General features: G+C 48.1%; 1 protein-coding gene across 3 annotated transcripts in view; it reads right to left on the bottom strand.

Annotated features, from left to right (window-relative positions):
• CILK1 (ciliogenesis associated kinase 1) overlaps positions 1–26,683 on the bottom strand; it is a 71,577-nt gene that overhangs the window by 26,615 nt on the left and 18,279 nt on the right. For all 3 annotated transcript variants that reach the window (XM_088479681.1, XM_088479682.1, XM_088479680.1), the window contains exons 5-6: positions 19,518–19,597; positions 8,565–8,697 (exon numbers count right to left, since the gene is read on the bottom strand). In XM_088479681.1, coding sequence (XP_088335807.1) covers positions 8,565–8,697; positions 19,518–19,597 — 213 coding nt within the window. The remainder of the gene's footprint in view (positions 1–8,564; positions 8,698–19,517; positions 19,598–26,683) is intronic.

Below are 26,683 nucleotides of genomic sequence, written 5' to 3'. Positions count from 1 at the left end.
ACGGACGTCCCTTGTTGAGGTGGGTCGTCTGTAACCACCACGTAAGGGACAGGCGAACCTCCTGGGTGAGCACAATCGTCTGGGACTTCAGAGACTGAGTCAGCCCGTTCCACTTGGACAGGATCAGGTGCTGCAGAGGTCTGGAGTGAAACTGGGCGTATTCCACCATGTCGAACACCGACACCATGGAGCCCAGTAACCTCATCGCCGAGTGTAAGGACACCCGGCGGCTGTGCAGACAACTGCGCACCCTTGACTGTAAAGCAGAGATCTTGTCCTCCGTCACGAAGATCCTTTGCTGTCCCGAGTCCAATAAGGCTCCAAGATGCAGAATCCTCCGAGACGGGATTAGAGTGGACTTCTGCCAGTTGATTAGCCAGCCGTGCCGTTGCAGCAGTGCAATGGTCAGGTCCAAGTGGCGTAACAGGAGCTCTGGAGATCCTGCCACCAATAACAGGTCGTCCAAATACGGCAACATGCGGACTCCCTGCAGCCGCAGAGAAGCCGCCATGACCGCCATCACCTTGGTGAAAACACGTGGTGCTGTTGCCAGGCCAAAAGGTAACGCCCGAAACTGGAAGTGGTCGCTGCTGATTGCAAACCTGAGGAACTGTTGATGGCGCCAAAGAATAGGGACATGCAGGTAAGCGTCCTGTATGTCCAATGACACCAAGTAGTCCCCAGGTTCCAGCGCCAGAATGATGGACCGTAGGGTCTCCATCCGAAACTTCGGGACCCGCAAAGACTTGTTGAGTGCTTTGAGGTTGAGAATCGGACGATATGACCCATTGGGTTTCTGTACCAAAAATAGATTTGAATAGAAACCCTGGCCCCTCTGGGAGAATGGAACCGCCACTATAACTCCAGCCTGGAGCATAGTGTGCAATACCTTCCGCAGCTCCGTAGCCTTGTTCCGGTCTGATGGGAGACCCGTGGTGAAGAAGCGAGCCGGGGGTCTGTGCCGGAAGGAGAGGGCGTATCCGTGGGAAACCACCTCCAGAACCCAAGTGTCTGTCGTAGTGGTCGACCAACACTGGGCGAACTGTAGCAGGCGGCCTCCCACCCTGGGATCCCCCAAAGGGAGGCCCGGACCGTCAGGCCGCAGGCTTGCCATCTGGCTTGGGGGCCGGACGTCTGGTACTCCATGCCTGCTTCCGGGGCTTGACCGATTTCTTAGGGCCAGCCTGTCGAGGAAACGACTGTGGTTTGGGCCTGCCCTGGGCCCTAGATGACCGAAAGGACGATTGCCCCGAACCAGAAGGAGCAGCGGCCGACGGGAGACAGGCAGATTTGGCTGCCGCCAGCGTGGCCACAATCTTATCCAGATCCGGACCGAAGAGAACTTCTCCGGTAAACGGCAACGCTTCCAGACCTTTCTTGGAATCTGCGTCCGCCTTCCAGGATCGCAGCCACAAGGTGCGACGAGCAGCTACCGCTGCTGAAGAAATTCTAGACACCAGAGTACTAATGTCTAGAGCCGCCTCGTTGATGTAGGTGGCCGAATCACGGAGATTGCCAATCAACTCCGCCTGATCGGCCGGACAGTCGGATTCAAAAGAAGCCTCTAATGAATCCGCCCAGCGCTCCATCGCTCTGGCAACCCAGCAAATGGCCATAGCCGGCCGTGCTGCCCCCCCTGCAAGGGAATAGGCGGACTTCAGGCAGATTTCTACCTTGCGGTCCGTAGCATCCTTAAGGGAGGACATGGATGGCATCGGCAATGTGGCACTACGGACAAGACGGGTCACGTGAGAATCCACCTGTGGAGGGGATTCCCACTTCGCAAAATAATTATCCGCGAACGGATAAGCCACCGCCAGGCGTCTCTGCGGCTGGTATCTTTTGCCAGGTTGTTTCCACGCCTCCTCTAAATGGTCCACCAACTGACCCGAAAGAGGAAAGACTGTGGCATCGCCCTTCACATCTTTGAAAAAGGCATACTTAGATTTAGCCGCTGGGGGAACTTCGTCCTCAATCACCAAGGCTGTGCGGACCGCCCGAATAAGTCCAGGAATATATACTTTGGACTTAGCATCAGCGTCCTTAGTATGGAGAGGTTCCTGATCGTAAGGATCTAGAATCTCCCCATCATCAGACGTCCCTTCGTCATCCTCATAAGGAGCGGACAGAGACGCCACCGGCCTTTTATGAGACCGCATCACAGACTCCCCTTGCAACACATCCGACAAGTGCTGTACAGAACTCGTCAGGGAGTTAACCCACGCTGGCTCCTGAGAACCCGGGAGCGGGGAAATAGGGAGACTGTGGGGTACCACCAATTGTCGTGGGAACCCCTGCATGGGTGACGACACCACAGACTGCTGGGACAAACCCATCGGAGTAAACGCGGGCTGCGGAGCTAACTGGCCCACTAAAGCTGTTAACGCCTGAGCGAAACAAGCCCAGGGCGGCTCCTGTACCGGTGCTGTAACCGTAATAGGCCGCGCCATGGACAAACACTGCCGGCAAAGGCCCTCCGCGCTACCCTCCCCCTCCGCTAACGGTACTTTGCACGTGGTACACTGTAGCCGGAGGGGAAAATCACTTTCAGACATGATGGCACCACGTATGTGACCTCTCTCACCAATTAAGTATTAAATAGGCGAGAGACCACCCTGCAGCACCGCACCGCAAGGGCTTTAGCAGAAAGAACAGGGACAGTAATAAAGCTGACAGTTTAGAGAAGAAAAGATTACAGGCAGCAGCGCTAGCACAGTCACATACAATGCAGAAAAATAACAATTCCTGCACTAACAGCGCTGATCACTCAACTACACAGACACAGGGCCTGGTAGGACACAGCGCTGCATACACAGACCTGACCACAGCGGAGGAGAGGTATGCGGGGGGACCCAGACCACGATGCTTCCGTCCAGCGCTTCCAGCAGCGTTCACCATGCGTTCTGGAGAAGATGGCCGCCGAGGAGCAGAGAGGAGGCTGGCCTGGGGGAGGAGCGCTGCCACAGGACCAGTCGGCAGCATGCAGAGAGGGCTGTGTGCAGCGGGGGAGGCGCCGGCTGTGAGACAGGGAAGGCGCGCTCCCCTGGCATGCATTTAACCCCTGGGACGCCGCAGCGCTACCGCTCTGCTGCGGTCCGCTGTCCCAGGGGGTAGTGGAAGCGCAGGTTGGTCGCCTGGCTCCACGCTGCAGCCAGTCCCCAGGGAGCCCCCTGCCTGGGGACTTAGGACCATGTGATCAGCGGGGACCCACCGCGGGACCCCGCTGCTTACCTCTGTCCCCCTTGAATCCGGCCATGGTCCGGAGCATCTGGGGTCACCGCTAGCTGTGACCCCAGACGCCCACCAGCATCCCCGGATCAGTACCGGCGTTCTGGTACCGGCGGGGTGTAGGGAAGACAGCATGGACGTCAGGACTGACTGTCCATGCTGTACATCCAGATGTGCAGCCACAGCTGCATGAAGAATAAGCTTCAGGGGCTCTTCTAGCCCCCACTCCAACAGGTGCACCCGACTCCGGCCGGGCACCAAACTAAACTGAGGTGCCTTGGCCCGGGGGCGGGGTATAGGAGGGGGACCTAGTGCATCCTGGGAGGCTGAAAGCTTAACTCTTTGGTGCCCTGCGACTGACGTCACACCTATACCCCAAGGTATCCTGTGGATACCCTATGGACCCTGAAGTAGAAATAAACATTTCTGCTTTAATTTACTATGTGGTGCTGCGCAGAGGGACATTTTCTATTCATATAAACAAAAAACTGACAATGACCCCTCTTTAAAGACCATTCTGAAGCCTGTGCAACACCGACTAGGCGTACAATTAGGCACATTTGGGCAAAACTATACACAATGCACATCCACAAATTACAAGAGGGGAATTCAATTCAGTGCGATGATGAATAGCCGCGGCAGTGAGCTCCCGAAGCTATTCAATACAAGCGCTGTTTGCGTGGGCAAAGGATTTCTTCTAGCACAGGAGAAATCCGACAAAAGTGCCGAGCGTACAGCTGTTTTACGGCTTAGTGTGGTGCTAACAGCCGCGCGCCCGGCACTTTTGCCAGAGAATGCCGTTTCTCGCGCTTTAACACCCTTGTCAAGTCGCGAGAACTGGCATTCTCTGACATAACAGAGCACTGAACTGAATAGCTCCGGGAGCTCCCTCCCAGCGCTATTCAATTCGCGTTGAATTGAATTCCTCCCCCCCATGGTTAGTAAGTTACAGCAAAGGGTATTCCCCAGCACTGGGAATGATATCAGCAATAAGATCTGAACACCTACATGGTGGTAGATAATTCAGAGATCTCTGTTGCATATATTTGCAAAAACATGGCTAAGCCTCCAGACCACTTCACAGCATCTCTGTAGAGGCTAAGGTGTGACTTCCAATGATGCTCCCCAGCCTCGAAGGCTGGCGTCCGTGGTTTGAAGAACCAAATCCTGGATCACAAACGGACGACCCTTGTTGAGACACAATGAGTTGAGCCACCACGCCAGGGAGTGGCGGAGCTCTCTAGACAGTACTATTGTTTGGGATTTGAGATGGAGGGGAGTGCGTTTCCACCACTGTAGAAGTTCCAGTTGCAGTGGCCTGCAATGGAACTGCGCATATTCCACCATATCGAAGGTGGAAACCATCTTTCCCAAAACTTGCATGCAGAAGTGAAATCGAGAATCTGCGCTGGTGCAGAAATAGTTTGATGAGTGACTGAAGGGACATCAGCTTGTCCCCGGGAAGGAAGACCCTCTGCGCTCTGGTATTCAGGAGGGTGCACAGATGGAGCATTTCCTGCGACGGAGTCAGGCTGGACTTGCGCCAATTGATCAGCCATCCATGTGCCTCTAAGACATCTATGGTGATTTGCAGGTGTTCCCAAAGGGTATCCGGAGACCAAGCCAATAGGAGAAGGTTGTCCAGGTACGCAAGAATTCTGATTCCACGGCGACAAAGGTTGGCCGCCACAACAGCTATAACCTTTGTGAATACCCGAGGTGCCGTAAAAACAGTCTAAAAGGCAAGGCCCAAAACTGGAAGTGGTCCTTCTGTATAGCGAACCACAGAAATCATTGATGATCATCCCTGATAGGCACATGCAAGTAAGTATCCTGTATATCCTTGGAGGCCATGTAATCGGCTGCCTCCATGGCTTATATGATGGAACGAAGAGACTCCATTCTGAACCTGGGGACCCTGAGTAACAGGCTGAGTGTCTTCAGGTTGAGGATGGGGCGGAAAGAGCAGTCTGGTTTTTGAACGAGGAACAGATTTGATTAAAAACCTGTCCCCCTTTGAGTAGGAGGTACCGGAACTATCACCTCAGAGGCCAAAAGGGCCCTGACGGAAGATAAGAGGTCGGTCACCTTGCCGACATCGATTGGAAAGCCAGGGGAAAAAAAATGGACCTGAGGGCGGTTCTGAAATGTTAAGGAGTACCCTCGGGATATGATGCCTCTTACCCAGGCGCCCGATGTGGTTTACAACCATACGTTGGCGAAGCAAAGATGGCGTCCACCACCATGGGAGGTCTCAGGTGGGGTCCGCCCCCCATCATGCTGCTGGTTTGTCAGCTGGCTTAGGAGGCTGGCAGCGACCTGACCAGTTCTGACGGCTTCTGGACTTTAAACTTTTGGAGGAAGAGCCCTGAGCTCTGGAAGAGGAAAGGCCTCTGGCTTTTCCCTGTGGGAAAAAGGATCGAAAGGAAAAACTTTGGCCTTTGGAGCTGCTGGGGGAAGGAAAGCTGTTTTAAAAGCCGCTACAGCGGCAATGATTTTATCCTATTCAGGACCAAAGAGAACTTCCCCTGAAAAGAGGAGGGCTTCCAGCGCCTTCTTGGACTCGCTGACCTGCACCAATCCTTGGACCAACTGAGACAAACCCTGAACTCAAGCAGGCTCGGAGAGGGCCGGCTGTTGGTCTACAGGAGTAGGCTGAGAAGAGGTCAATTGCTGTCCCTGGAGGCTACCAATGAGGACAGGGGGCTCCGGGAGCCAATTCCCACATGGCAAGCGACAGGGAGGACACCCACGCTAGAGCGCTGAACTTAAGAGACCACAAAGAAATAAGCAGTCTTTCGTAATACACAATTACTGTATGCTCCAAGTACAGCTTAGTGACTAGCAATAAACAAATAAGCAGGCACAGAGAAGTACAATATCCTAACTGCTGACAATCTGTAGACAGTAATGTGGACAATCCCTATACTAAAAGCAATAAGAAAAAAAAACAGCCTGTCTGTTATTTTTCTTTGAGAATATAGTTTCATCAGCCTGTTTGTAGGACACTAGATTAACATACAAGTATAAACTAGTGTAAACTAACTAGAAACATTACATACACACCAAGTTCAAGTGCTCATATTTAAGAAACAAAGAAATAACAGGCACAATATTCCCAGCAACCAGCCCCAATAGGTGAGGAAGGGGATCAGAAAACACCTGGCACCACGAGAGTGAGGTGCAGGCAGGCAGTTTAGTGAGGCAACATGGCTGCTCAGCGTTTGGTAGTGGAAGGAGAGAGAGGAGCCTATGGCGGGGAGCCCAGGACAGGAACCAGCCAAGGGTGTGGTTGGTGGAGAAACAGGGAAAGGCTACATCCCCGACTGGCTAACCATAGGGACCTGTATTTAAATTTATGTCCCCATCGCAGCTGCGTCCCTGGTGGTCTAGTGGTAACACAGACAGGACTGTGTACCTGCTGTGCCAGTGACCGCAGGCAAATGCCCACCCTCTACCGGTGGTGTTTGCCAATGAAGACCCTGCTTCCCACCATGTAGGAAGCCTCTTACCTGCTCCCATGGCCGGATGTGGGTTATGGAGCGGTCAGCGGCAGCGCATGTAACACTGGCCGCTGACAGTTCAGAAGAAAAAAAAAATGAAGTTAACAAGGGCTGCTGCTCAGCCCCTAAAAATAGTGCCCTTTTCCTTGAGGCACCAAAGTTAAACTGGCTTCAGTCGGGGTATAGGGGAGGAGGAACCTTTGCTGCTTCCAAAGAAGTTAACTCTTTGGTGCCCAGACTCCTGCAGCTCCTCCTATACCCAGTGTCCCCCAGTGGATGAAAGAAAAATAAGAACAATTTACTTAATTTAATAAATTTAGAATTTCTCTTAAAGAAACTTTCGGTCTAGGGGTACCATGAAAAAAATGCTTATACACTGTGCAGTGAGTGCAGCGACTCAAAAAAAAGTTTGGGAACTTATTGCATAATACAGGTTGAGTCTCCCATATCCAAATATTCAAAAATACGGAATAATTTTGGCATGACTGAGATAATGAAACCTTTGAGTTTTGATGGTTCAATGTACACAAACCTTGTCTAAGGCACAAATTATTAAAAATATTGTATAAAATTACCTTCAGGCTGTGTGTATAAGGTGTATATGAAACACAAATGAATTGCATGTATGTACACAAACTTTGTTTAAGCCACAAAATGTTTGAAAATATTGTAGAAAAATACTTGCAGGCTGTGTATATAAGGTGTATATAACACAAATGCATTCTGTGTGTATATTGGGGTCCCATTCCCAAGATATTTCATTATGATATGCAAATATTCCAAAATACGGAATATTCCATTATCCAAAATACCCCTGATCCCAAGCATTTTGGATATGGGAGACTCAACCTGTATATGAATGTGGTCTTAAAAAGGTAATTGTAATGGATCATGTCTATTCTGCTCTGGTGACTGTGAGAAGGATTTATTCCAGTCATTAAATTTTTTTAAATGTATATTTATAAACTGGTATGCAGTCACCATGACTCCTGTGACTATGTCGACCTTCCCCATGTCTACAGCAGAAGGTTGACATTGATAATGTTGACATAGTCATAATGTCAACATTTTTGTTAGCATTAGGGTTTCTCGGGTGTGTACATTGGTTCATGAAACAATCTTGCTTTCGCAAACTCACTCCTAATTGGACTGACCCCCAAGAAGTGCCAATAACTTCTTTCCAGCACTTGTATATAGGGGAACATTTGAACAATATGCCAAGGTCCCTCTGATCTCACCTAGGGCAAACAGATACTGCAATAATTTGGGCTTAATTAAATGATGGGAGAGTTAGGCAATGTTTGTGTCTTATGTACAGCTGAGTGAAACTATTAGCAGGGGATACAGTCAGTATCCCGGTTGCCGGGATGTCGACACTGATATTACGGCGCCAGAATCCCGATGCCTATAACAATCCTGCCACGATATCGTGACTGCTAAGATAACGATGTTAAGTAGCGGGGTGGGGGGGGGGGAGGGATAGACACTAGGGGGAGGGTTAGGCTCAGGCACTATGGGGGAGGAGGGGGGGCTTTAAGATTAGGTATCAAAGAGGGAGGGTTAAAGTAGGGAGTGGGTTAGCATACCGCACAACAAGTGTTGGTATGCTAGCCCTGTCGGGATTCTGACTGCTGTGATATAGACTGCCAGCATCCCATACCGATTCCATTAGCAGCTGTGATACCATGTTAATTATAATATGCCATCAGATCATAACCAACTACTGTAGGATTAAAGGAAGAACATGTGATTTTAATGGATAATTATTCTGTTGTAGTGCTCATACAACAGGCTGGCACGGAACCTAAATGTAAGATCCTCGAAGACAGTTACCATCTGGTTGACACGTAATCTGTGTAAGGCGGTCGTGATCTTGTTTCTCGAGCTAATCCAAAATCTGCTATTTTCACAAGTTCTGGTCCCATGCAAAGGAGGTTTTCAGGTTTTAAGTCTCTGTGAAAGAACCCTGGAAAAATAGAAGAAGAATCGTCAATATGAACTAATTAAGTTGATAAGTCTTATTTAAATCTGGGGGACACTGCGGACTGTGGGACTTCCCAAAGCAAGCTTTAAAGGGGAGGTGGGTCATGCACCGGTCGAGCCATGCACAAAACCTTATGCTCAAACTGGTAAAATTTTGTGAAGGTGTGCACAGAGTACTAAGCAGCCGTCCATCACAGCTACCCAACAGAGACACCCTGCCCACAACCCAAGAAGCACTCAGTTTGAATGTGCCCGGATAGGGTCAGACACGTTCATCCAGTGGGGTCAGAGCCTGCTTAACAGCAGAAGTAATCCAGCGAGCCACGGATGATTGGAAGCAGGCCAGACACGTTGGGGGAACATCAGGACCAAGAGAATGTATGAATACCGAACCAACGTCGTCCGATACACACAAATCAGCAATGGCCAAACAACATCTAAAAAGCAGAGAGGACTATCTGCATCAGAGGAATGAAAAGTTGGCAACGTAATAGCCTGGTTCAGAAGGAACCGGAAAACTACTTTTTCCCAAGAAGAAAGCTTAGTGTAGAGCACTGCCCTTGTCAGAGTGAAATTTTAGGAATGAGAATATCAGACAGCGCAGTCAGCTCAGAGACCCTACTAGCTGAAGCAATGCCAACAGAAAAGTCACTTTCAAAGTAAGCCACGGAATGTTAACTAACTCCAGAGGCTTAAAAAGGAACCTGCTGAAGCTCTTCCAGAACCAAATTGAAGTCACAAGGCGGGACCGGCAGAACATACAGTGGTTGCGCATGCAGCACACCCTGCATAAACATCTGGATGCAAGGCCAGACGCTTCTGAAACAGGACCAACAAAGGCAGAGACCTGACCCCTTAAAAGAAGAAAGCTGGAGACCCTTCGTCAGCCTGGCCTGTAAAAAGGAAAGGAAACACGACAAGCAGAAACTCTGAGCTTACACCACTTAATGTAAGTCTTCCACACCCGTCTTGAACAGCTGCACCATAGTCTACGTCACTGCCGTTGAAACCCCAAACACATCAAGATCTTGGTGCAGGAATGTGCCTTTTGTCAGCAAATCATCCTGCAATAGCAGACGCTATGGCGGTTTGACCATCGGAGACAGAAGGTCCGCTGAGAGAGTTTTAGCTCCAATAGTTTAACTATTTAGGGTTTACTCCTCGGCCTCTCCTCTAAACACACAGTCTGCAGTGTCCCCCAGGCCGTAACAGGATTATAACATGATCATTTGAAAAACAGATCACAGTTATCGGCTATGATAATATGTAATTTAACAAATGCTTGTTGTTAAAATGAAAATCTATATTTTGTGCATCATTTTATTTATTTTTTGGTGGCTTGAAATGGTTAAAAAGGTATAAAATGTTGATTGTCAAGGAAGTAGACAGGTACATAACGTTGACAAATTATCAACATCACACTAACCCTATTTTGCCTGTCAATATTTCACCTGTTTGACCTAGCAACCAGGACTGTCTGAGGCCAAGAGGATACAGGCCTGTTTTAAGTTTACTCATACAGGCAGCCCTGGGTATAGATGGCCTAGGTATTTGCCTAGGGTGACCTATACCAGAGCATGGGTGGTAGACTCCCACTTGTCAAGTGACTAAGAGCCTGATTCAGCAAGGAACGCAACTGCAATAACGATTACGCACACAGTTCAACTGCGATAGTATGCCAATTCTCTGCGATTGCAATGCCATCGCTGCACTACATAAGGACGCCCAATTTACCTTATACAAATCAGTTTATCAAGACTGTGAAAACATTGGTACAATCTAATTCCATTGCAGCCTCACGCACACTTGCACAAGCCCTGACCTTACTCAGGAATTGCTAACTTCCACACACACTATCAGGCCTCAGGCTGCGTAGTGCATCGCAGTGGATAATTTATGCACGTCTATGCAACAACATTCGACAGACCGCACCCCCATCACCACCTGTCAATCACTCTGCTAAAAGTCTGCGTAGTCACTGCAATTGCAGTCCTGATTGCAATGGCTAGTTCGCGCACTGCAATCCATACACAAGCGCAGTACGCAACAATCGGCCGATTGCATGCGTATTAGCAACTGCATTCCTTGCTAAATCAGACCCTCAGTTTGTACTATAATATTTACTGTGTACACACTGTGGGCATCCTTGTGCGACGAATAAGGGGCGGTCCGATCTGAGGGCAGACCCTCCCCTCCCCATCATTCCAGGTCCTCTCTGCTGCTGCCTGCCACCTCCAAGGAACGTCCGGAAGTGCAGGTCATCACATGTTACAATCATAGGCTCAGATTGAGATTTACGCAATGCCGATATTTTCACAGGTGAAGCGATTGTTTGCTACTGCGAATGTGCAAAAGCCGCACTGACACGGTCAACGAATGCAATGCGATTGACGCTCTGCTGCCAGAGGGACGCTGGCATAACAGATAATACTTTTGGAAACACCCGAGGGGTGGTTGACAGACCGAAGGGTAACACCTTGAATTGGAAGCTATCTGAGAAACCTGCAAACTGAAGAAGAGCCTGATGGCCTCTCTAGACTGGAACATGAAGGTAAGCGTCCTTGACATTTAAAAGGAGGCCATGAAGTCTCCGGGGCTCCAAAGATCGGAGAATGGATCTGAGGGATTCCATTTTGAATCTGGGAACCTTGAGGTGGACATTGAGACTCTTTAGATTCAAAATGGGGCAGAAGGAACCATCTGGCTTTGACACAAGGAAGAGGTTGGAGTAGAATCCTTTCCCTCGTTGATGAGGAGGCACAGTGACTATGACTACTGACACCAGAAGGGAATGAATGGACTCTCTCAGGGCTAATGCCTTTGCAGACTCCAAGGGAAGGCCGGTTGAAATGAAACGACCGGGAGGAGGACCTCGGAGGTCTAGAGCTGGGTATACAATAGATCATATGTCATATCACACATATCGGCCAGTGTGTACCAGCTATGTCGCCGACGATGCGTGCTCCCGCATAGTCAGCGACATTGCCCATCGAACCTGCATGCAGGGTACCAACACAAGTGTATATGCACATGTCAATGCAGGCACCCCCGTCAGGTCCTGCTGTGAACACCACTGTGCTGGGTACACTTCAATGATTCGAATCCATGTTTCTGATGTGGAGAAGGAAAGAGCAAAGAGAGCAGTCTTACTGCTAGTCTCTCTGCTGGTTTGGGGGTGGGAAAGACCAGGACCCTAGGTCAAGATCCCCCTCGAGGAGACTATGTGGCCCCCAGGGGGAGTTGGAATCTTGGTCTCCCCTAAGGCCGAAAGGAAGCCAACCTAGTTTTAGGTGTAGTAGATGGGGGGGAAGGAAGCTTTGGAAGTTGCTGCAAAACTCTTTTCTAACCGTGTTCCAAAAAGAACTTCCCCCATTAAATGAAGGCAACTCTAAGGCCTTTGTAGTTTCTGTGTCTGCCTGTCACGTGTGAAGCCAAAGGGTCCGCCTGGCCGCAATGGCTGAAGCGGAGATCTTAACAGACAAAATGTCTGAATCAAAGGCCCCCATATAACTGGCTGCTTTTCTGATATTATCAACAAAAGATATCAGCTCTGAACGGGGGTGTAACGTTACAAAGACTGTCCTCCAAAGATTCCGACAACCGTTTTTGTTTTGTTTTGTTTCCTTAAGAGAACCTGTGTTCAGAAGACTTGTAGCCTTGCAATGGGCACGCAATGGGCACGCAATAGGCACATTCACTGGTTTCCCATTATGTCCTCTCAACTGGAGGGAGAAGATAAAAATTAATAATCCGCCTGGAAGACTGAACTCCCAAGATTCCACTAACAAATACTCCAGTTGGGCAGAAGAAGGAAAGGCGACTTACTCCTTCTCTTACATTTAAATAGGATGATGCCCTGTTCTGGAGCATCCTTACTATCCTCAATTAGAAGCGCAAATTTACCAATAATGAATGTCTCTACATACAGTCAGGTCCATAAATATTGGGACATTCACAGAATTTTCATATTTTGGCCTCTATTCACCACCACAATGGCTTTGAAATGAAACAAACAAGATGTGCTTTAACTGCAGACTTTCAGATTTAATTTGAGTGTAATTACATCCAAATCAGGTGAATGGTGTAGGAATTACAACGGCTTCTATATGTGCCTCCCACTTTTTTAAGGGCCAAAAGTAATGGGACTATCAACTCAAAAGCTATTTCATGGACAGGTGTGGGTTATTCCCTCGTTATTTCATTACCAATTAAGCATGTAAAAGGTCTGGACTTGATTCTAGGTGTGACATTTACATTTGGAATCAGTTGCTGTCGACTCCCAATATGAGATCCAAAGAGCTGTCACTATCAGTGAAGCAAGCCATCATTAGGCTGAAACATCAAAACAAACCCATCAGAGAGATAGTAAAAACATTCGGTGTGGCCAAATCAACTGTTTGGAACATTCTTAAAAAGAAAGAATGCACCGAAGAGCTCAGCAACTCCAAAAGACCCGGAAGACCACGGAAAACAACTGTTGTGGTTGACAGAAGAATTATTTCCCTGGTGAAGAAAAACCCCTTCACAACAGTTGGCCAAATCAAGAACACTCTCCAGGAGGTAGGTGTATATGTGTCAAAGTCAACAATCAAGAGAAGACTTCACAAGAGTGAATATAGAGGGTTCACCACAAGATGTAAACCATTGGTGATCCGCAAAAACAGGAAGACCAGATTAGAGTTTGCCAAACAACATCTAAAAAAGCCATTACAATTCTGGAACAACATCCTATGGACAGATGAGACAAAGATCAACTTGTACCACAGTGATGGGAAGAGAATAGTATGGAGAAGGAGAGGAACTGCTCATGATCCAAAACATACCACCTCATCAGTGAAGCATGGCGGTGGTAGTGTCATGGCGTGGGCATGTATGGCTGCCAATGGAACTGGTTCCCTTGTATTTATTGATGATGTGCCTGCTGATAAAAGCAGCAGAATGAATTCTGAAGTGTTTTGGACAATATTATATGCTCATATTCAGTCAAATGCTTCAGAACTCATTGGACGGCACTTCACAGTGCAGATGGACAATGACCCGAAGCATACTGCAAAAGCAACTAAAGAGTTTTTTAAGGCTAAAAAGTGGAATGTTATGCAATGGCCAAGTCAATCCCCTGACCTGAATCCGACTGAGCATGCATTTCACTTGATGAAGACAAAACTGAAGGGAAAATGCCCCAAGAACAAGCAGGAACTGAAGATATTTGCAGTAGAGGCCTGGCAGAGCATCACCAGGGATGAAACACAGCATCTGGTGATGTCTATGCGTTCCAGACTTCAGGCTATAATTGTCTGCAAAGGATTTGCAACAAAGTATTAAAAAGTGAAAGTTAGATTTAGGATTGTTTAGTTTGTCCCATTACTTTTGGCCCCTTAAAAAGTGGGAGGCACATATAGAAACCGTTGTAATTCCTACACCGTTCACCTGATTTGGATGTAATTTCCCTCAAATTAAATCTGAAAGTCTGCAGTTAAAGCACATCTTGTTTGTTTCATTTCAAAGCCATTGTGGTGGTGAATAGATGCCAAAATATGAAAATTCTGTGAATGTCCCAGTATTTATGGACCTGACTGTATATGCGGCTATCTAGGTCCGTCTCCTGTACACCTCTAGATCCTTTAGAAGCTGAATTGTCTTCCTGCTGTGCATTCCGGTAACGAGGGATTACAGCTGGGTCAAGCATCCTCTTTAGGGATACCTGTACTAAGCCCGGTACAGACTGGAACAATCCAGAGACCTATTGGGGCTCCTGCGTATGTGGATGTGGGATAAACCCTTTTGCCACCACTTAAGGCTGTCTGGAAAGGGACAATTGTTTAGACCAGAGGTTCCCAAACTTTTTTGAATCGCGGCGCCCTAGTGCATCAGAATTGTTTTCACGGCACCCCTAAACCAAACGTTTGTTATTGAGAAATTCAGAGAAAAATTTAGTGCAGTAGTAAAGTGAATTGTGCTTACCTGCCATCCATTGGTTCATTTATGTAGTGGGTGACAGGTTTGCGCTTCTGTTTGTTCACATATTTACATTACATTGACCATAATTAATTTGATTTGGTGCTGGACCACCAACCTGAAGCACCCCTGCAAGGGTACTGAGGCACCCCAGGGTGTCGCGGCGCACAGTTTGGGAACCACTGGTTTAGACAGTTCCAGCGTGGCCTGACTAGCCCAAACTGGTTCTGATGAGGGCCTGCCACTGGAGAACTCGAACAGGCTGCCGCAGCAAGGCATGCCTTACAAAGCGGCCCCCCCTGCCCGGTCCAAAGCCACATTCGGCCAGTTTATGCAGGAAGGAGATTTGTCACCAGAAGCCCACTTCACAGAAACAGCCTTTAAAGCGTTACTCTTAGAATACATGATATAACCGGATGCTTAACGATAAACTTGTGTAAATGCACCTTACATAAAAAAAAAAAAAACACCTCTGGAGTGATGTGTAAGTGAAAATGTTCATAACTGTATCAGATATTAACTCTAACAGTCACTAAAGCAGGTAGCGAAGTGACAAGGGCCGTGTACCGTGTAACAGCTAAAATGCATCTAAATTAGGTTAAGTGTAGTTATGGAGTTTACACAAGGCTATGAAAATGCTTTATAGGCATAGCAAACAGACAGCATTCATGCACAAAATACAGAAATAAATAGTTTCTAGAGAATGTATAGAAAATAATTCTATATCTGCAGAGGAAACCTTAAATGAGGTATAAACTCTCTGGCTGCCAGATCTAATTGCAGCAGACCTTGCTTCTGGAGGAGACGGCTGTTCAGCGTCAGGAAAACGGCTTCTGGGAGAGTAGTCCACAGAGGAAACGTGCCAAGAGAGGGGTAGGAGCAGCGGGAAGAAACACCTCCCCAGGGCTGACCTTCAAGGAGCAACGCCATCACTCAAAACTGAGTTCTGTTATGCCTAATATAGATATACCTATAACCATGGTGGTTGAGTGAGGGTGAGGTAAACGTTCGGCCCCCTTCCTCCGCCGGCAGCCTCCAAATCAATCCGAGGGGGAACCTAGCTAAGCTCCTAAAATGGTGCCTCACTAACTAGTGGAATAATCTTATCTGAATGAATCCGTGCCGCTACCATTTGCGGGCAGCAGCTCCGGCTGCAGGGATCCACTTTGGTGACCCTGGTAAACAGGCTCCTTTGCGTCCCCTCTGGAGCCCGCTGAGTCAAGGCAACAGTCTCCGGCGACAGTTCTGTCACCTTGAAGCGGCTCTCATTGTGAAGCACAAGTTGTTGGCTGTTATAGTGAGTACAGTAGGCAGCCCAGCTATGTCGCAAAATAAAAATATAATAGATAAAATAAACTTAACTAAGCCGTTAAAGCAGCTCATAAAAATGTGTCAAAACTCTGAGGCACGAAAAAAAATGTCTCCAGTGTCCCCCATGGATGAAAGAGAAATATATATATATATATATTTCTAATAAATGGCACTTATGATTATATGCATAAAACAAACATTGAATTGTATATAAAAGTATTTTTAAAATTTACTACCAAATATGCCTGATATTAATAAATGCGAAAAAGATGTATTTTCAACATGTTTTGATATGTTTTATAATTGTGCTTTTAATAATATGATAAAATATTTTGTTTTCTGATTGATCATCAGGGTAGCCCTCTGTGACCTCCAAGCTCGGCAAAGCAGGTAATGTCCCAATTGAAACACCAATTGCTCATTTCCACTCTAGACCACCACTGGGCATGAGAGGTGGAAGCTAGGCCTGGGGCCCATGGTTGGGTGGGCATTAGATCCGTGGGTGTTTAGATCGGGCTCTAGGACCATGTACATAATTCGCATACGCTTTAACTGTCCTGCTTTGGGAGACACAGTCACGGGTTTTGGTGACTGTCCCGCTGTCCCACCCGTGGGCCACAGCTAGTGAGGCCAATGCCAGGATTGGCTGTATCCCGGGATTTTGGGCCAAAAAGGCCGGGATTAGAATCCTTGGATTTACGTTTTCAATCCTGGGATTTCAGGGATTGAACTGCGCATGAGCAGTCTAGCCGGGCAGTGCTGCGTACTTGGCTCAGAAAATGTTGCCAGGCCTGGCCTGACAGGCAGGCTGTGCGTGAGTGACATCAGAGTTCATGCTGCACAGTCCCACACCAGCCTGCTGCACAGAGTGACTGGAGTGCTGCGGCCACGTGTGTGCCTGCTGTGACATGGGGAGTGACACTGTCACTATATCACTCTGAGGAAAACTGGGTGGACTGTCGCCACCGCAGGGTGCCCACGATGATCCCACAGATCGGGTAGAAAGTGCTGTCGCCGTGTTTGGAAAAGGGAGATCAGCCTGCGTGTAAGCCTAAGAGATAGTCAAACGCAATCCGTCTAGCCAGAGTCTGTTTGTTAGCTGGCCAGCCTCGTTTCTGAAAACCATACAACACAAAAAAAACCATCTGATCCACATAGATACGGTAAGCGCGAGCCACATCCAGGGAGGCTTCACCTACAGAAAAGTCTGAAAACTGGAAAGCTGGAACCACAAGCTCTTCATTCACATGAAAACGGGACTCTACCGTAAGGAAGGTAACCCGCCCGTGTACGGAGTATAGCTCTATTCTGGTGAAAAATCAAAAAGGGGGAGCGACAAGAAAGAGCGCTGCCAAATCAGAGACTTTGCGTGCAGAGGAGATAGTGAAGAGAAAAGTGTCTTCGCTGTCAACCACTTCAAATCTACTGAGTCCAGAGATTCAAATGGGGGAGCCTGTAGCCCCGTGAGAACCAAAGAGAAATCCCACGGTGCCACCGGTGAGACAAAGGATAGCTGAAGTCAAAGAACACACTGAAAAAAAATTCTAACATCTGGCTGAGAAGCGATCCTTTACTGAAACCAAACTGGCAGCGCAGAAACCTGTACCCTCTGGGTGGCCAGGCGGAGACAGAGGTCTAAGCCAGCCTGGAGAAAACAAAGTACCCGGGAAATCCTAAAAACCTTTAGGGTCATACTTTGTGGGAACAACATTGACCAAAAGAGTGCCAAACTCTGTAGTAGAGAGGAAGAGGAAGGGTTTCGTGCCCTAAACATCATCTGACTCACAGAGCTGTCAAAGACAGACAAAGTAAATCCGGATGCAGGCAGGGACCCTGTGCTATCAGATCCGGCCATAGAGGAAGAGGAAACGGAGTGTCTATGGATAGATTACGTATTTCCGTGAACCAATGGCGCTACTAGTATTACTGTGCCGCCTTCCTGCTTGAATGTCCTGAGGATCCTTGGGAGGAGGGAAATCGGAGGAAACAGGTACGTCAACTTGAAGTCCCACCTCGCTGCCAGTGCATCCATGAAGGACCCGTACCTGGGGATCTTGTGGTTGTGACATGAGGTCTACGTTTGGTAGGCCTCATTTGTTCACCAGGAGTTGAAAAACTCCCGGGTGGAGAGCCCACTCTCTGGCGTGTATGCCCTGACGTCCTCAAGTCCGCTTCCCAGTTGAGGACTTATGGGACGAATATTGCCAGAAGATGATGTTCTGCCCAGATCAGAATGTTTGTCACCTCCCACATGGCTGCTTTGCATTCTTCCCTGATGATTGAGATAGGCTACTGTGGTCGCGTTGTCGGACTGGATCTGGACTGGCCTGCCTTGGAGTAGGTCCTGTGCCAGGATGAGCACTTTGTATACTGCACAAAGTTCCAGGATTGAGGAGGGGCTGCCGAGGAGAGCCTACCTCCCCTCTATGCTGTATTAAAGTCCCGAGTGCGCTGGTCTTATAACATGGCCGCCGCAACTGTCACTGACGCCAGACTGACTTGCCCTGGTGACCTAGTGGGGGAGCGCACGCAGCAGTCGTCCCACTACAGCAACCACCGGCAGGTCTTCAATCACTGGAGGTACGGACTGCCACGTGGTTGACCACCTTACCTGTGTCCCCGTGCTTCTGGCTGCAGTCCTGGGTCCCAGAGTCGCCGCTAGCCAAGCTCCGCTGGTGCCCGCCGAAATCACCAGTCCGGTTACTGATGGTGGGGGTAGGTAGAGCAGCAGCACAAACGTCCTTTAGGATGCCTAGTGCTGCTTGCCCTAAAGTAAAAAGAAATAAAATAAAACATAAAATAAAAAGCTTGGGACTGCCTGAGCAGTCCCCTGTTTTAAAGGTGCATCTGAATCCTGCCGCACCAAACGAAAAACTGAATGCCTGTGGTCAGGGGCGGTGCATATGTGGTGGAGGACATGAGGCATCCTGGGAGCTGAAAGCTTAACTGTTTGGTGCTTGGATCACTCCAACCACAGTTCCCCCATGGTATCCCTGTGGACCCCCCTATGGACCCTGAAGAAGAAACAAGAGATACACCGACCATTTCTAGCAAGCCACACAAATCTACAATCACTGTACCCACTGTTTCATGGCAGCAACAAGCTAAATATTACACTCGGCCAGCCTGTCAGGTAGCTAAATTTCTGTAGGATTTATCCATAAATGTAGCCTAAATATGAAAAATGTGGATGGAGTTACATTAGAACAGCTGTACAAATCAACGCATTGTTGGTCAGATGTGATTATGATCTGACCACATCAACCGTCTGTCCTGTTCAATATCTAATTGCTCCCCAATAAATGAAGATCATGCCTATACACAAAGCGATTTGTAGCCAGTTAGGTCTAAAAAAGTATGGTACATGGGCAAGAGATCTAGTTCATTCACTATTGGGAGGCATAATTGCTGCGCAGTGACAATGCTTTTATCGTAAAAACATTTCTTGTGATTATATATATATATATATAACCAGCAACCCCGGTACAAAAGTATTTGTATTATAAACTAAAATGTTCACTTGTGCAAAGACCTTACCGTATTTGTGTATAAAAGCTAGCCCTTGAAGTATCTGATACATGATGTTCCGGATGGTAGATTCAGGAAATAATTTGTTCCTGTAGAGTATAAAAAAGAAGCATATAATTAATGTACTGCTAAAGCTACATTGCTGCTATTGATGTGACTGCAGCATGTATTATTATTATATTATAAATAGAAAGAACCGAGAACTAAATGTGTACAGGTGCTGTGGCGCTTTATATGATGTTACACAAATTTAACTGTGCAAATGAAATATCTGTATACATAAATATGTCTAAATAACGTCCTAAATGGTAACTTTCACGTTGAAATTTTTCTTTGATGAATTGGCGTACCCCAACTCACTTCTTCTCAAAGGTTGCGTAAACATATAAAGGTATCTTTCCTTCTGAACAGTCTTTCAATGTAAACACTTTTTGAAAAGTCGCGTACCAAAACTCACACTGTATGGTATGAGTATAATCATATAACGGTTTCTTTCAAATACACATCTGGAATTTTCTTATGAAATGTGGGGGTACATACCCCAACTTACGTGGAGTGGTGAAATAATAATCCTATAAAGGTTTCTTTATTCTCCCCGACACTTTAAATCCTCCAAAGATATAAACCCATAAATTCCATAAAAAAAGGGGTTTATTTAAATCAAAGTTCCAAAACAAGTTTCCACAAAAAAGGGTAATAAATAACAATAAAAAACTAAAAAGGTGCACATGAGGCACCATAGAAAATACATACAGTCCAAAAAAGTAAAAAAAAAAATAAATAAAAAACATAAAAAGAAAATAAAAATGAAAAAAAAAAAAATGGAAAAAAAAAAAAAAAAATGAACTAAGTAACGTTTTAGGTTAAAAAAAACTGTAAGATTAAGACATACATTTCCTAAATACTTTTAATTGTGTTAGAACTACATTTCCCATGATGCATTAATTGTATGTCTGGGCAGTTGTGCATTATATATTTGTTCAAATCGCTATAAAAAGTGATAACGATTGTTAGTGATGTTAGAACATTGACATAATGTTGTTTATTTATTTATTTTTTCTTCTTCTACTTCCACCTGTTAACGATGAACAATTATGTAAATGACCACTTCCTGTGCATAACTGATTGGTCTGTCTCTGTATAAATATCTGGCTTCCCACACCAGCAGTATGTCTTGAAAAAGGTCCCAAAGGACTGAAACGCGTTGACATATTACTGAAGGTGTGAGTAACCCTACCAGAAGGAATTTTTTTCATTTTTATTTTCTTTTTATGTTTATTTTTTTTTACTTTTTTGGACTGTATGTATTTTCTATGGTGCCTCATGTGCACCTTTTTAGTTTTTTATTGTTATTTATTACCCTTTTTTGTGGAAACTTGTTTTGGAACTTTGATTTAAATAAACCCCTTTTTTTATGGAATTTATAGGTTTATATCTTTGGAGGATTTAAAGTGTCGGGGAGAATAAAGAAACCTTTATAGGATTATTATTTCACCACTCCACGTAAGTTGGGGTACGTACCCCCACATTTCAAAAGAAAATTCCAGATGGGCATTTGAAAGAAACCGTTATATGATTATACTCATACCATACAGTGTGAGTTTTGGTACGCGACTTTTCAAAAAGTGTTTACATTGAAAGACTGTTCAGAAGGAAAGATACCTTTATATGTTTACACAACCTTTGAGAAGAAGTGAGTTGGGGTACGCCAATTCATCAAAGAAAAATTTCAACATGAAAGTTACCATTTAGGACGTTATTTAGACATATTTATGTATACAGATATTTCATTTGCAGTTACATTTGTGTAACATCATATAAAGCGCCACAGCTCTTGTGTCATATTCTGTTCTTTTGACATCGATTGTTTTTTAGAATTGTGGTGATATACTTGTTAAGAATAAGATATTAGACTACTGGCAGCTGTTTGTTGCGCCCTTAAAATAGCATCCTCTTTCTTCTTCCATTACATAATATGTACAGGTGCCTCACTCTCTCTAGACTGTTGAAAAGCGATTTAGACTTACAACAAGACTAAAATATAAATTTGAACTATAATTATGCCGTCACATAGAAATACATTACAAAGTAATATTGTGTTTCACAATCAATGTAGCTATTGTAAATAGAAAAATATGAGATATGGTAAGAACTTACCCTTGTTATCTCTATTTCTACGAAGTCCATAGGGTTCCACAGGATACCTTGGGGTATAGGTGTGACGTCAGTCGCAGGGCACCAAAGAGTTAAGCTTTCAGCCTCCCAGGATGCACTAGGTCCCCCTCCTATACCCCGCCCCCGGGCCAAGGCACCTCAGTTAGTTACCAAGCCATAGGCCGGAGGAGGAGAAGGAAGAGAGAGAACAAAGATCTGGACACATACAAGAATCACATTCTCACCAGAGGGAGACGGAAAACCGGTGACCAGAGCAAAGCCCATCTGCAGCACAGGTGCGACAGGGCGGGAGTCCTGTGGAACCCTATGGACTTCGTAGAAATAGAGATAACAAGGGTAAGTTCTTACCATATCTCATATTTTCTACTTCAGGGTCCATAGGGTATCCACAGGATACCTTGGGGATGTCCCAAAGCAGTATCCTTTAAGGGTGGGGACGCTCCTGTGCAGAAAGGAGAATCCGCCGCCCGAAGGAAGCATCCTGAGAGGCGAAGGTGTCAAACCTGTAATACCTCACGAAGGTATGGACAGAAGACCACGTAGCAGCCTTGCAGATCTGAACTGCCGAGGCACCACGTCGAGCTGCCCACGAAGGACCCACAGACCTAGTGGAATGAGCCTTCAGAGAAGGAGGGACCGGTAGGCCTTCATGAAGATAAGCTTCAGAAATAGCCATACGGATCCAGGCTGCCAAAGTTTGCTTTGAAGCAGGCCAACCCTTTTTACGGAAGCCAAAGAGGACAAACAAAGCGTCCGACTTCCTAAACGAAGAAGTGCGGTCAACATAAGTCCTTAAGGCCCGCACAACATCCAAAGAGGCCTCACCCACGGAAAGACCCGGTGAGTTAAAGGCCGGAACAACTATTTCCTCGTTAATATGAAACTGGGAAACAACTTTGGGAAGAAACTCGGGCCGAGTGCGGAGCACTGCCCTGTTCCCATAAAAAACCAAGAAAGGGGGTCTACAAGAAAGAGCCCCTAACTCAGAAACACGTCTGGCCGAAGCAATGGCCAGAAGGAAAACAGTCTTAGCTGTTAGCCATTTAAGATCCACTGAGCCCAGTGGTTCAAACGGCGGTCCTTGGAGAGCCCTCAGGACCACAGCCAAATCCCAAGGCGCCACAGGTGGAACAAAGGGCGGCTGAATGCGGAGAACACCCTGCATAAAGGTGCGCACATCCGGGATTGTAGCAATCCTACGGTGAAACCAGACAGATAGGGCCGAAACCTGTACCTTCAAAGAAGCAAGGCGAAGCCCATGATCTAGTCCCGCTTGCAGGAAGGCGAGAATCCGAGACAGACGAAACTCCCGCGGTGCATAACCTCTCGGTCGACACCACTGGAAGAACGTATGCCACACGCGATGGTATATCCTCGCGGAAGACGGTTTCCGAGCTCGTAACATGGTACGCACCACAGAGCTGGAAAACCCCCGGGACCTCAGCATGGCCGTCTCAACAGCCACGCCGTCAAAGACAGCCGAGTCAGGTCCGGGTGAAGGCAAGGACCCTGAGACAGAAGGTCCGGTCGTAGCGGCAACCGCAGAGGAATGTCCACGGACAGACCCTGAAGGTCTGAGAACCAGTGCCGTCTGGGCCACGCGGGAGCTATCAACAGGAGCGTCCCTCCTTCCTGTTTGAATTTCCGGATTACCCGTGGAAGAAGGGAGACCGGAGGGAACAGGTATGCGAACCGGAACGTCCACCGGACGGACAGAGCATCCACCAGAGACGCCCCTTTGTCTCTTGTGCGAGACCCGTACACCGGCAACTTGTTGTTGTGCCGGGACGCCATGAGGTCGATTTCTGGAAGACCCCACCTGTCCACCAGTAGTTGAAAAACGTCCGGGTGCAGGGACCATTCCCCCGGATGAACGTCCTGGCGACTTAGAAAGTCCGCCTCCCAATTGAGCACTCCCGGGATGAAGACCGCTGATATGGCCGGAAGATTGCGCTCCGCCCAAACCAGGATCCGAGAGACCTCTACGAGAGCCGCCCGACTGCGAGTTCCTCCTTGCCTGTTTATGTAGGCCACGGTGGTAGCGTTGTCCGACTGGACCTGCACCGGGCGACCCTGGAGAAACCGCTGTGCCTGCTGGAGAGCATTGAAGACCGCACGGAGTTCCAAGATATTTATTGGAAGCTCCGCTTCTGTCGGCGTCCACCTGCCCTGGAACAAGTGTGGACCCGAAACTGCTCCCCAGCCCCGAAGACTGGCGTCCGTTGTCAACAGGACCCAATTTGGAACCCAGAACGGACGTCCCTTGTTGAGGTGGGTCGTCTGTAACCACCACGTAAGGGACAGGCGAACCTCCTGGGTGAGCACAATCGTCTGGGACTTCAGAGACTGAGTCAGCCCGTTCCACTTGGACAGGATCAGGTGCTGCAGAGGTCTGGAGTGAAACTGGGCGTATTCCACCATGTCGAACACCGACACCATGGAGCCCAGTAACCTCATCGCCGAGTGTAAGGACACCCGGCGGCTGTGCAGACAACTGCGCACCCTTGACTGTAAAGCAGAGATCTTGTCCTCCGTCACGAAGATCCTTTGCTGTCCCGAGTCCAATAAGGCTCCAAGATGCAGAATCCTCCGAGACGGAATTAGAGTGGACTTCTGCCAGTTGATTAGCCAGCCGTGCCGTTGCAGCAGTGCAATGGTCAGGTCCAAGTGGCGTAACAGGAGCTCTGGAGATCCTGCCACCAATAACAGGTCGTCCAAATACGGCAACATGCGGACTCCCTGCAGCCGCAGAGAAGCCGCCATGACCGCCATCACCTTGGTGAAAACACGTGGTGCTGTTGCCAGGCCAAAAGGTAACGCCCGAAACTGGAAGTGGTCGCTGCTGATTGCAAACCTGAGGAACTGTTGATGGCGCCAAAGAATAGGGACATGCAGGTAAGCGTCCTGTATGTCCAATGACACCAAGTAGTCCCCAGGTTCCAGCGCCAGAATGATGGACCGTAGGGTCTCCATCCGAAACTTCGGGACCCGCAAAGACTTGTTGAGTGCTTTGAGGTTGTGAATCGGACGATATGACCCATTGGGTTTCTGTACCAAAAATAGATTTGAATAGAAACCCTGGCCCCTCTGGGAGAATGGAACCGCCACTATAACTCCAGCCTGGAGCATAGTGTGCAATACCTTCCGCAGCTCCGTAGCCTTGTTCCGGTCTGATGGGAGACCCGTGGTGAAGAAGCGAGCCGGGGGTCTGTGCCGGAAGGAGAGGGCGTATCCGTGGGAAACCACCTCCAGAACCCAAGTGTCTGTCGTAGTGGTCGACCAACACTGGGCGAACTGTAGCAGGCGGCCTCCCACCCTGGGATCCCCCAAAGGGAGGCCCGGACCGTCAGGCCGCAGGCTTGTCATCTGGCTTGGGGGCCGGACGTCTGGTACTCCATGCCTGCTTCCGGGGCTTGACCGATTTCTTAGGGCCAGCCTGTCGAGGAAACGACTGTGGTTTGGGCCTGCCCTGGGCCCTAGATGACCGAAAGGACGATGGTCCCGAACCAGAAAGAGCAGCGGCCGACGGGAGACAGGCAGATTTGGCTGCCGCCAGCGTGGCCACAATCTTATCCAGATCCGGACCGAAGAGAACTTCTCCGGTAAACGGCAACGCTTCCAGACCTTTCTTGGAATCTGCGTCCGCCTTCCAGGATCGCAGCCACAAGGTGCGACGAGCAGCTACCGCTGCTGAAGAAATTCTAGACACCAGAGTACTAATGTCTAGAGCCGCCTCGTTGATGTAGGTGGCCGAATCACGGAGATTGCCAATCAACTCCGCCTGATCGGCCGGACAGTCGGATTCAAAAGAAGCCTCTAATGAATCCGCCCAGCGCTCCATCGCTCTGGCAACCCAGCAAATGGCCATAGCCGGCCGTGCTGCCCCCCCTGCAAGGGAATAAGCGGACTTCAGGCAGATTTCTACCTTGCGGTCCTTAGCATCCTTAAGGGAGGACATGGATGGCATCGGCAATGTGGCACTACGGACAAGACGGGTCACGTGAGAATCCACCTGTGGAGGGGATTCCCACTTCGCAAAATAATTATCCGCGAACGGATAAGCCACCGCCAGGCGTCTCTGCGGCTGGTATCTTTTGCCAGGTTGTTTCCACGCCTCCTCTAAATGGTCCACCAACTGACCCGAAAGAGGAAAGACTGTGGCATCACCCTTCACATCTTTGAAAAAGGCATACTTAGATTTAGCCGCTGGGGGAACTTCGTCCTCAATCACCAAGGCTGTGCGGACCGCCCGAATAAGTCCAGGAATATATACTTTGGACTTAGCATCAGCGTCCTTAGTATGGAGAGGTTCCTGATCGTAAGGATCTAGAATCTCCCCATCATCAGACGTCCCTTCGTCATCCTCATAAGGAGCGGACAGAGACGCCATCGGCCTTTTATGAGACCGCATCACAGACTCCCCTTGCAACACATCCGACAAGTGCTGTACAGAACTCGTCAGGGAGTTAACCCACGCTGGCTCCTGAGAACCCAGGAGCGGGGAAATAGGGAGACTGTGGGGTACCACCAATTGTCGTGGGAACCCCTGCATGGGTGACGACACCACAGACTGCTGGGACAAACCCATCGGAGTAAACGCGGGCTGCGGAGCTAACTGGCCCACTAAAGCTGTTAACGCCTGAGCGAAACAAGCCCAGGGCGGCTCCTGTACCGGTGCTGTAACCGTAATAGGCCGCGCCATGGACAAACACTGCCGGCAAAGGCCCTCCGCGCTACCCTCCCCCTCCGCTAACGGTACTTTGCACGTGGTACACTGTAGCCGGAGGGGAAAATCACTTTCAGACATGATGGCACCACGTATGTGACCTCTCTCACCAATTAAGTATTAAATAGGCGAGAGACCACCCTGCAGCACCGCACCGCAAGGGCTTTAGCAGAAAGAACAGGGACAGTAATAAAGCTGACAGTTTAGAGAAGAAAAAAGATTACAGGCAGCAGCGCTAGCACAGTCACATACAATGCAGAAAAATAACAATTCC

The sequence above is a fragment of the Taudactylus pleione genome, unplaced genomic scaffold, assembly GCF_031769625.1.
Source record: "Taudactylus pleione unplaced genomic scaffold, aTauple2 ptg000244l, whole genome shotgun sequence".
In the NCBI taxonomy this organism is placed as follows: domain Eukaryota; kingdom Metazoa; phylum Chordata; class Amphibia; order Anura; family Myobatrachidae; genus Taudactylus; species Taudactylus pleione.
This window is presented reverse-complemented; position numbering and strand designations above follow the sequence as displayed.